Source organism: Phaseolus vulgaris, chromosome 2, assembly GCF_000499845.2.
Source record: "Phaseolus vulgaris cultivar G19833 chromosome 2, P. vulgaris v2.0, whole genome shotgun sequence".
Classification (NCBI taxonomy): domain Eukaryota; kingdom Viridiplantae; phylum Streptophyta; class Magnoliopsida; order Fabales; family Fabaceae; genus Phaseolus; species Phaseolus vulgaris.
In genome coordinates, this window is record NC_023758.2 from 6,501,629 (window position 1) to 6,514,162 (window position 12,534).

General features: G+C 30.8%; 1 protein-coding gene across 1 annotated transcript; it reads left to right on the top strand.

Annotated features, from left to right (window-relative positions):
• Nucleotides 1–4,443: 4,443 nt before the first annotated feature.
• Nucleotides 4,444–5,211, top strand: LOC137809925 (uncharacterized). Its single transcript, XM_068610985.1, has 2 exons — nucleotides 4,444–4,793; nucleotides 4,878–5,211. Exons 1-2 carry the CDS (start codon nucleotides 4,444–4,446, stop codon nucleotides 5,209–5,211), a joined length of 684 nt encoding a protein of 227 aa, XP_068467086.1.
• Nucleotides 5,212–12,534: the final 7,323 nt, after the last annotated feature.

Below are 12,534 nucleotides of genomic sequence, written 5' to 3' on the forward strand. Positions count from 1 at the left end.
CAACAAACACATGCTAACAAAAAATATATAAATATATTTATAAAAACTAAAAATCAGTAAATACATAAAATAAAAATTTAAACAGTAAAGACATAATATTAAAAAAAATATAAAAACAGTAAAAAAATAATAAAAAATTACAAACAGTAAATACACAATATAAAAAAATATAAATATATTCATAAAAAATAAAAATAGTAACACACGTAAAAAAAATGAAATACGTTTATAAAAAATTGAAAAAAATAAAGATATAAAAAAAATAAGTAAAACAGCAAAACCTAACAAAAAAATTAAATACGATTATTAAAATTAAAAATAGTAAACATATAAAAAATATTACAGTTTCTTGTTAATAAAAAATTAAAAACATAAAAATACATAATATATATATATATAGTTATTAAAATTAGAAACAGTAAATACATAAAATAATAAAAACTAAACAATAAAAACATAATAATAAAAAATCTAAAAACAGTAAATGCATAATAAAAAATTAAAACCAATTAAGATATAATAATAAAAGAAAATGTAAATACATTTACAAAAATTAAAAACAATAAACACTTTTTTATATAATATATTTATAAAACTAAAAAATAATAAACACATAAAAAAACAAAAAAAAGTATATCTTAAAAACAGTAAGCACATAATAAAAAAAATTGTAAATACATTTATTAACATACAAAATAAACTACATAGTAAAAATATAACATAAAAAAAGTAAATATAATTATTAAAATTAAAAACAGCAAATACATTAAAAAAATTAAACAGTATCTTGTTAATAAAAAATTATAAAAACAGTAAACAAATAATCATAACATATATATATATATATATAAATTACAAATAATAAAGACATTGAATAAAAAACTAAACAGTAAGCACATAATAATAAAAAAAATGTAAATAAAATTACAAAAATTAAAAACAATAAACAAATAAAAAAAATATAAGTGCGTTTATAACAATTAAAAATAGTAAATACATAAATAAAATAAAAAAAACAGTAAAAATATAAAAAAAAATATAAACACAATTATTAAAAATAAAAATAGTAAACCGATAATAACAAAAAATATAACAACTGTACACACATCAAACCGGTAAATTACCTATCTAGCACCATTTACACTTTTATTTCCTAGTTAGCACCCTTTTGTTTTTATTTCCCTATCTAGCACTTTTTTGTTTTTATTTCCCACCCTTTTATTTTTTATTTCCCTATCTAGCACCATTTCAAAAATAAATTAAAAAATAATAAATTATTATTTTTTGATAATTTTAATTTTGAATGCATTAAAAAATAAATATTTGTAATGTTTAAAATAGTTAGAAATATAATTAATGAATAAAGAAATGTGTTTTTACAAAATAAAAAAAGTAATAAATTTAAAATGTTTAGTTTAAAAATTATTTTTTTAAGAATGAATAAAATTAAAAATTAAACTCTACAACAATATAAAAGTTGAATATATAAACATTAATTAGTATTTTTATTATTATTATTGATGATGTAATTATGTTAATTTCAAGTAAAAATACAGGACATAATTATAAAAAAAACAAAGTTAAATAAGGACTGATATGGACATAAAAGAACAACATGATCGGAAAAAAAATGTTCATATTGTCAAACACCAAGACACACATAAAGAATATGTCCCAACATTACTGGATTGTGCACTTCTCGTCATTAATTATGTTTCATTTTGCACAAACTATTTAATGTACCATTGAAAAAAATATTAAATGAATTATCATCTTTCATTTATTTTCATTTTTATGATCAACATATACTTATTTAGTATCGCCTTATATCTCTTATATTTATCTTATTTGGATTTATTTTTATATCTTTTATCTTTATCTTAATTTGTTTTGCCTTTATTTTATATCTTTTATGTTTTTAGTTATTATTCTTCTTCTACCATTCTTTTTTTTTATTGTTGCTGTTTTTATTTTCTAAATTTTTTTTTTCTTCTCAATTTTAAGCATTAAGTGTAACATTTGCATTAGTTTTTTTTTTAGGATTTTGCATTTAGGATAGACACTTTAATATTACTTGTGTATCCACTATTAATTAATACTAATTAACTTTGTTTTTTTTGTAATTATGTCATGTATTTTTTACTTGAAATTAACATGATTACATCATCAATAATAATAAAAATAAATAGTAATTTATGTTTATAGATTCAACTTTTATGTTGTTGTAGGGTTTAATTTTTTATTTTCTTCATTCTTAAAAAAAATAATTTTAAACTAAACATTTTAATTTTTTTTATTTTATTTTATAAAAACTCATTTCTTTATTCATTAATTATATTTCTAACTATTTTAAACATTAAAAATATTTATTTTTTAATGCATTCAAAATTAAAATTATAAAAAAATAAATAAATTATTATTTATTTATTTATTTATTTTTGAAATAGTGCTAGATAGGGAAATAAAAAATAAAAAGGTGTTAGATAGGGAAATAAAAAATAAAAAGGTGTTAGATAGGGAAATAAAAACAAAAGGGTGCTAGATAGGAAAATAAAAACAAAAGGGTGCTAGTTAGGGAAATAAAAGTCTAAATGGTGCTAGATAGGGAATTTACCCCACATAATAACAAAAAATATATAAATATATTTATAAAAACTAAAAACAGTAAATACATAAAATAAAAAAATTAAACAGTAAAAACATAATATTAAAAAATATAAAAAACAGTAAACAAATAATAAAAAATGTAAAAATAATAAACACATAATATAAAAAATGTAAATATATTTATAAAAATTAAAATAGAAAACATGTCAAAAAATGAAAATACATTTATAAAAATTAAAAACAGTAAACACAAACAAAAAACAGTAAAACCTGACAAAAAAAAATTAAATACGATTATTTAATTAGGAAACACATAAAAAATTAAACAGTTTCTAGTTAATAAAAAAAATTAAAAACAATATATACATAATAACAAAATATATATATATATATATATATATATATTATTTTTTATTTTTTTTATAAAAATTAGAAACTGTAAACACATAAAATAAAATAAAACTAAAGAATAAACACATAATAATAAAAAAATGTAAAAAAAGTAAATATATAATAAAAAATGTAAAAATAATAAATTAAAGTGTAAATACATTTATAAAAATTAAAAAACAGTAAATGCATAAAAATAAACAACACAGTAAAAATATGAAAAATATATAAATACAATTATTTAAAATTAAAAACAGTAACACATAAAAAAAAATTAAACAGTAGTATCTTATTAATAAAAAAGTTTAAAAACAATAAATATATAAACCCTAAACTCTAATCTCTAAACACATAATCACAATAAATAAATAAATAAATATATATATATATATATATATATATTAAAAATAATAAACACATAGAATAAAAACTAAAAAGTAAACACAAAATAGTAAAAAATATAAAACAATAAATACTTAATAATGATAAAATGTAAATAAATATATAAAAATTTAAAAACAATAAACACGTAAAAAAAATTAAATGCATTTATAATAATTAAAAATAGTAAACACATAAAAAAATAAACAAAACAGTAAACACCTAAAAAAAATTAAATAAAATTATTAAAATTAAAAAAATAAACAAATAAAAAACACATAAAACATAATAATAAAAATATTAAACATATAATAATAAAAAATATAAATATATAAAGATAGTAAAGTCATCAAATAAAAAATTAAACAATAAAACATAATAAGTTATAAATAGTTTCTAAATTGGTATCTAATTAATTACCAAGATTTTAACTACCAATTATTTAGATTATGAATTTGGTAGCAAAAATCTTGGTAGCTAATTAGATACCAAAATTTTTTTTAGTCTCTAAAATGGTATATAATTTAGTCAATATAACAACTAATTATTTATTATTTCTAAAATTGGTTTTTATTTAATGATTTTCTTGTAGTGATATAATAGAAAATATTATAAATTAGTTTACAAAATCGATTTTGTATGTAGTTATAAAAAAATCAAAATCAATTCAGCACTTTTGTCACACAACAAGAATCTATTCTCGTTCTACTTTTAAAAGTCATAGAATCGATTCTCTCAAATCATCCCACATCTAGAAAATTCAAAAATCGATTTTGCACCATTTTGGAAAATACGAAAATCAATTCTACACTTGGAAAACTCGAAAATCAATTTTGCTTGTTTAAAACAAGCACTAGAATTGATTTTGTTGTTTATGTTAGAATTTTAAATGACTCTCAACATACAAGGGAATTGATTATGTTAAAACAAATCAAGACAATCAAGGGATTTTACCTTCTTTTATTGCTCTTCCTCAAACCAGTTACAAGAGCTCTAACTTCACTAGTATAACATAATTTAAAATTCTAAAGATTTATCATGAATCTTTCTGGTGTGTTTTATAGAATGGCTCCTAGACCTCCTACCCCTCCCCAACCTTCTTCTGAGATGAACCAGATTGCAAGGGCTATTGAGATTATGGCAAATGCTATCCAACAACAGAATGTGGCAATGGCTCATAATCACCAGGCAGCAATGCATCATTGGGAGAATGCTAGATCTGTTGCAACAGCTTCCCATGTCAGTTTGTCCCAGGAACAGATGGGACTGACAGATTTTATGAGGCATAACCCACCTAAGTTCAGTGGGAATGCCACTCCTGATCAAGCAAACCAATGGATAAGGGAGCTAGAGAAGATCTTTAGGGCAACCTCTTGCCCTGAGGATAAGAAATTGGTTTTTGCTACATATTTGTTGTTTGGAGAAGTGGAGTTCTGGTGGATGGGAGCTCAACAAATGATGGAAGCCAGAGCTTAAGTTTTGGACTGGGAGTGTTTTAGAGTGAAGTTTCTGGAGAAATATTTTCCAGATAGTGCAAGGTTTGCAAAGGAAGCTGAATTTCTCAAGTTGGAACAAGGAGAGATGTTAGTGAATGCTTATGCTGCTAGGTTTGAGTATCTAGCCAGATTCTACACCCAAGCTACCTTTGAGGCTTGGAGGTGTAGGAAGTTTGAAGAAGGTTTAAAACATGAGTTGAAGAAAACCATATCACCTATGTGCATCAGGGAGTTTCATGCCTTAGTGGAGAAGGCAAAGATGATGGAGACCTTGGAAAAGGGAGATTCCAGGGTAATGAGATCACACCCAGGAGGGTCTTCTAGTGGGAAGGCCTAGGTACAACATCAACCACACAAGCCTTATGCTAGACCTCCACCGCATAGGACAGGAGCAACTCCACCCCAGTTTCAGCAGCAACAACAATGGAGACCCAGATGTTCCCTTTGTGGTGGACCACATATGATGTGATTCCAATAGCCACATAGAACAAGATTCTTGACACTTTGAGGAATCACCTTGAGCTGGAAAATGTAGAGGCACTTTCTTAGAAGTTGGATCATAGTTCTAAGATCAAGAACTCACCAAAACAAGTACCAAATCCCAAACTCATTTGGATGAACCAAATATTGTCAAATTGAATCAACAAAGGAGAAGGAAAAGAACAAACCGAACAGAATTGAACTTCAAAACAAAAGAACCGAACAGAATTTAAAAACTAAACAGAAAATAGGTGCTGGAAAATTAAAGGAACCGAAACAAAAACAACTCAAAACTCAAGGCAATAAGAACAAATTGAAGAAGAAGAAAGGAAGGAGAAGAGAATGCTCATGAAGATGGAGGAATGGTTGGATGATCACGCCACTAGAAGAATGGATGCTCCTAGATGAGTGTGGAAGCCGCCACTTGAGGAAACCATGGTCCTTCAAGATAAGACTAGAGAAGAAGCTCAAAGCTCTCCAAATGCTCACTCCAATTTTGAGTATAGTTTCTTTAGATAAAATTCAAATCTGAATTTTACAAAGGAAGCACCTCTATTTATAGCCTAAGGTGCTGAAAAATAGGTGGGAAATTTCAAATAAACTCATTTGAAATTCCCACCAAAAACAAGTCACATGGGAGGTGTGACCTTTTTCTACTATGACACCTCCCAAAAACTACACCTACACCTATCTACTAATACACCCCCCTAAAGGTCCTATTTAAAACCTAAAAGATGCTATAACAAAAGAGGTTTCTAAGGTTTCCCTCTAAGCACCTTCAACTAAAGACACTACAAAAAGAGAAAATAAATGTCCTCTTGCTCCCAAGGCTTTGAACATGCTTCTTGTAATCCTTTGAGGTGGACTTTGACCTCCATGGGCATCCTCCATTTGTGCCTCCACCTCTTCTTGAGCTTGATGAGTGGCCTCCATGTTCTCTTGGGCTTGATCTCCATCATACTCCCCGAGTTGGAGAGAATTCGACCACGAATTCTGGAGACCTACAGAAAAAGGAGTTAGATCGCTGACATTAAAAGTATGACTACCTAAGAATGTATCAGGCATATCTAACTCATAAGCATTGTCATTAATCCTCTTGAGGACTTGGAAAGGTCCATCCCCTCGAGGCATTAGTTTGGACTTCCTTTGAGTAGGAAAACGATCCTTCCTCAAGTGAAGCCAAACCCAATCGCCCTCATCAAACAACAATGCTTTTCTCCTCTTATTGGCAAGTTCAGCATACTTGCCAACCTTCTTCTCAATTCTCTTCTTGATGTCTTTATGCAAAGTTTTCACAAAAGAAGCCTTTTCATCCCCATCTTTGCACAAGACATCGTCAAGAAGGGGAATAGGAAGAAGATCAAGAGGTGTTAGGGGATTAAACCCATAGACCACCTCAAAAGGAGAATGGGAGGTGGTAGAATTTACTACTCGGTTATATGCAAACTCAACATGGGGTAGTAAATTCTCCCACACTCTAGGATTCCCCGAAATAAAGCATCTCAATAGTTGTCCCAAAGTTCTATTTACCACCTCGGTTTGACCATCGGTTTGTGGGTGGCAAGTGGTAGAAAATAAAAGCTTAGTTCCAAGCTTGCCCCACAAGGTCTTCCAAAAGTGACTCAAGAACTTAGGATCTCTATCGGACACTATAGACCTAGGAATCCCATGCAAGCGAACCACTTCTTGGAAGAAGAGGTTTGCAATGTGGCATGCATCATCCACTTTGTGGCAAGGAATAAAGTGAGCCATTTTTGAAAAACGATCCACTACCACAAAAATGGAGTCCTTTCCCTTTGATGTCTTGGGTAAGCCTAAGATGAAATCCATAGATATATCTACCCAAGGCATTGAAGGGATAGGAAGAGGAGTATAAAGACCATGGGGATGCATTTTAGATTTAGCTTTGCGGCAAGCTATGCATTTATCACACAAACTATGAACATGTTTATGCATATGAGGCCAAAAGAAATGTTCATGCAACACATCCAAAGTTTTAGCAACCCCAAAATGTCCCATTAAGCCCCCCTCATGAGCTTCTCTAACAAGAGATAATCTAATAGAGCATTGGGGAACACAAAGACGTTTTCCTTTAAAAAGAAAGCCATCTTGAATAAAAAAATCTTTGTGTCCTCCCTTAAGACACTCTTGATAGAGGAGAGAAAAATCAAGGTCATCATGATAAAGTTCCTTAATGTGATCAAAACCAAGATATTGAAAGGTTAAAAGATTTAGCAAGGTGTATCTTCTAGAAAGAGCATCCGCCACAATATTTATTTTGCCTTGCTTGTGTTTGATCACATAAGGAAATTGCTCAATGAATTCCACCCACTTAGCATGCCTCTTGTTAAGTTTGTTTTGGCTTTTCAAATATTTAAGAGATTCATGATCACTATGTATCACAAACTCTTTGGGAAAAAGATAGTGTTGCCAAGTAAACAAAGCCCTAACAAGTGCATATAATTCCTTATCATAGGTGGAATAGTTGAGATGACTTCCCTTCAATTTCTCACTAAAATAGGCTATGGGGTGGCCCTCTTGAAGGAGAACAGCCCCAATACCTATGCTTGAAGCATCACACTCAATCTCAAATGTCTTAGTGAAATTAGGAAGGGCCAAGATGGGAGCATTAGTCAATTTTTCTTTCAAAGTATCAAAAGCATTTTGTTGTGCTTCTCCCCAATGAAAGACCACATCCTTTTTCACTATGTCATTGAGTGGTGCGGCAATGGTACCAAAGTTTGGGACAAATCTTCTATAGAAAGAAGCAAGCCCATGAAAACTTCGGACCTCATTCAAAGATTTCGGTGTAGGCCACTTTTGAATGGCCACCACCTTGGTTTTGTCCACATGGACCCCTTTACAACTCACAACAAACCCTAGGAATTCTATATGATCAAGAGCAAACATACATTTAGCAAGGTTAGCATACAAATGTTCCTTCCTAAGGGTTTCCAAAACTTGCCTAACATGCAACCTATGGTCATTCAAAGATAAGCTATAAATGAGAATGTCATCAAAGTAAACCACAACAAACTTACCAATGAAAGGTCTAAGAACATGATGCATGAGGCGCATGAAGGTACTTGGTGCATTAGTTAAACCAAAAGGCATAACTAACCACTCATATAAACCAAAGTTGGTCTTAAAAGCCGTCTTCCATTCATCACCCGGTTTGATACGGATTTGATTGTAGCCGCTTTTAAGATCAATCTTTGAAAAGATTTTTGAACCATGTAATTCATCCAACAAATCATCTAATCTAGGTATGGGATGCCTATACTTAATGGTTATGTTATTTATGGCCCTACAATCCGAACACATTCGCCATGTGCCATCCTTTTTTGGCACTAAGATGATAGGCATAGCACAAGGACTCATGCTATCTTGCACCCACCCTTTTTCAATCAAAGCCTCAACTTGTTGGCGAATTTCCTTGGTTTCACTTGGATTGGTCCTATATGCGGGACGATTTGGTAAAGAAGAGCCCGGTATCAAATCAATTTGGTGCTCAATCCCTCTCAAAGGTGGAAGGCCATTTGGAGGATCTTGAAACACATCTTTGAACTCTTCTACCAAATTTTCCAAGCAATGAGGACTATCAACAAGTGTTTCTATGCTAAGAGTTCTAGGGATGGCTAAAAAAAGAGGATGATGAGCCACTATTTCCCTTTCAATGTCACGCCTAGACACAAGGAGTGTAGGCTTAGAACTCTTATCTTTTTTATCTTTTTTATCTTTTTCACTCTCCCTCTTTTTCTTCATGATAACTTGGTCCTCATGGACTTCTCTTGGAGAGAGAGATTTTAAAGTAACCTTGTGACCATGGAATTCAAAAGATAATTTGTTGGTAAAGCCATCATGTAAAACTTTTCTATCAAATTGCCAAGGCCTTCCCAAAAGAACATGAGTGGCTTCCATGGGCACAACATCACATAATACCTCATCTTTGTATTTTCCAATGGAGAAATGGATGAGGACTTGTTTATTAACAATTATTTCTCCTACTTCACTAAGCCATTGTAATTTGTAGGGCTTTGTATGAGAGATAGTAGGCAATCCAAGCTTATCTACTACTCTTGTACTAGCCACATTTGCACAACTACCCCCATCCACTATCAAGGAACAAATGTTGTTTTGAATAAGACATCTTGTATGGAAAATATTTTCCCTTTGACTTTCATCAAAAGGTTGTGAAACTTGTCCAAGAAGTCTTCTCACAACTAACAAGTCCCCTTCAAGTGGACATTCACTCTCTTCCTCACTAGATGCATGAGAATGCAATGAATGCTTTGAAGAATCCGAATCATGCTCACTAACTACAATGCCCTCATGTATGTACATACTTCGTTTTGAAGGACAATTTGCAGCAATATGACCATAACCCATACATTTAAAGCATTTAGTGTTAGATGTTCTAGTGGGAGACTTAGGTCTAGATGTTGATGGCTTAGATTCCTTGGGTTTGAAAGAAGAATCTTTGGAAGGATGTTTTGAAAAAGAAGTTTTGTTTCTCCAAGACTTGGAGTAGTATCCATTATTGGAAGCATTTTTAAAAGAGTTTTTCTTAGCAAGTTGGGCTTCCACCTTCATTGCAAGATGAACTAAAGAGCCCAATGATGAATACTCTTGTAACTCAACAATGTCTTGGATATCCTTCCTAAGACCACTCACAAACCTAGCAACCATGGCTTCTTCACTTTCTTCTAATTCAATTTTAAGCACAAGCGTCTCAAGCTCCTTATAATATTCATCCACATTTAGCGTGCCTTGTTGAAACCGTTGGAGTCTCAACATGAGGTCTTTCCTAAAATGTGGGGGCACAAACCTAGCGCGCATATGATCCTTTAAAGAGTTCCAAGAGTCCACGGGAGGACCCTTGTGATAGATAATGTCCTTTACAATCCCATGCCACCATTTCATGGCATAATCACTAAACTCTAGGGTGGCTAGCTTGAGCTTATGCTCATCTTGGATCTCATGGATCTCAAAAATTTGTTCACACTTAGCCTCCCAATCTAAATACACATTTGGATCACTAGAACCATTAAAACAAGGTAGTTTGACCGAAGGAAGCTTGGACTTTGCATCATGGTAGAAGCCATTGCCGTAGTGAATTCTTTCCCCTTGGTGATGATGTCTTTGTCCATGGACTTGGGGTGGAGGTCTCCTTCTCCTATGCTCATCTTCACGGCCAACATCATTTGAAGAAGCTCTTGAAGATGGTCTATGAGAATGATGTCCATCATGGATAGAAGGAGATGGTCTAGTTTGTTTGACCTCCATCTTTTGCAATTTCTCTTCCAACCTTCTAATTGTTCTTTGAGCTTCATGTAATTCACCAAGAATTGAAGCTTTGGAAGGAGAATTCTGCTTGGAGGATGCATCACTTGAAGATCCAGCCATTTGTAATTAAAAAACAGCAAACACACAAAACAGCAAACAAGTTAAAAATTAGCAAAAACAGTGAGCTTTCCAATTGAAACTGCCGAAGTGAATTTAAGGCTGAAAAGATATCACTCTCAAAGAAATAATGTTCTTGCACCAATCTGATCTTGAGGCCTTGGAATCCTCAAATGAAATATGTCAAAGCAAGCACACCAATCTTAAGAGCAAACCACCACAAAACCAATGAAACAATAAAGACAAACAAGAAAAGGTATAAGCAAGGAAAGGTAATTGCAAAAGGAAAACTATGTGTAAGACAAACTCAAAGAGTAAGAATGAAAGACAATCAAGAAAATAAAGAACTCAATGAGAAAAGTAGGCACACAAAAGAATACCTAAGGAAAAGCACTAGAGTAGATGAAGAAAACAAAAAAAATTTAGCTACTGGAAATTTTTTTTTAATGCAAACTGTGTTTGATATTCACTGATTTAACTGGAACGTTGTAGAGCGAACTGGATTATGAAATTTATACCACAGAAACTTCAAGATGTTAACTCAAAAATGGCACTGGAATCAATTAAAAACAGTAAGCCAATTGAGAGAAATAAATTTTTTAAAATCACTGCCAGATTACCGTATTTTTTTCGGCAGGAATGTACACTTTTTTTATTTTATTTATCATTTTTTGTGTACTTCATATTTTTGAATGATTCTTTTTTCTATTCTTTTCTAACACTTTCAATATCTCAAATCCAGAATTTCAGAATTTTACAGTACGTAAATCAATTGCAATAAGGAAAAACAGTAAGCACTTTTTCAGAAACAGAGGAATCCTAATAGGAATAAAAAAACAGGATGATGAACTAGCAAAGACATAATAGAAAATGATGTATTGGAACTTGTATAGGTCTAGAATACAAGTATGAACTCAATGCTAAAAAGAAAATGCTCAAAGGATCAACATCAATTCAGAAAAATATATGACACCAAAGCAAGAAACAATCAAAACAATAAAAGTACTACTAGAAGTAATGACATATATGGAATAACATGACTAAGACAAAACTTAACAAGATTCAAAAATTAAAAGACACAACACAAATTGTAACAAGTGGAAGGAAGCTTAAGGTAAACTCTAGGAAGGATAATGCCATTCCAAAAGAGCAACCATACTCATAAGAATTATGAGTGCCATAAACCTTTCCACAAACACTTGGAGCAAAAGAAAAACAGCAAGAATACTCAATTAAAATTCTAAAACAGAAACTTAAATTGCAAGAAATTAAAAAGAGCTCTTGAAATAAAGTGCACACAACTCAACAATTAAACAAGAATGAACCTAAGACTCATGATACCACATGATGTGATTCCAATAGCCACATAGAACAAGATTCTTGACACTTTGAGGAATCACCTTGAGCTGGAAAATGTAGAGGCACTTTCTTAGAAGTTGGATCATAGTTCTAAGATCAAGAACTCACCAAAACAAGTACCAAATCCCAAACTCATTTGGATGAACCAAATATTGTCAAATTGAATCAACAAAGGAGAAGGAAAAGAACAAACCGAACAGAATTGAACTTCAAAACAAAAGAACCGAACAGAATTTAAAAACTAAACAGAAAATAGGTGCTGGAAAATTAAAGGAACCGAAACAAAAACAACTCAAAACTCAAGGCAATAAGAACAAATTGAAGAAGAAGAAAGGAAGGAGAAGAGAATGCTCATGAAGATGGAGGAATGGTTGGATGATCACGCCACTAGAAGAATGGATGCTCCTAGATGAGTGTG

Excerpts from the sequence above, each read along its gene's own strand:
- LOC137809925 (XM_068610985.1), top strand. The coding sequence starts at position 4,444 with ATGGCTCCTAGACCTCCTACCCCTCCCCAACCTTCTTCTGAGATGAAC. Across the intron at positions 4,794-4,877 it reads GTTTTTGCTACATATTTGTT|AGTGAAGTTTCTGGAGAAAT; the intron begins GTTTGGAGAAGT and ends GGAGTGTTTTAG.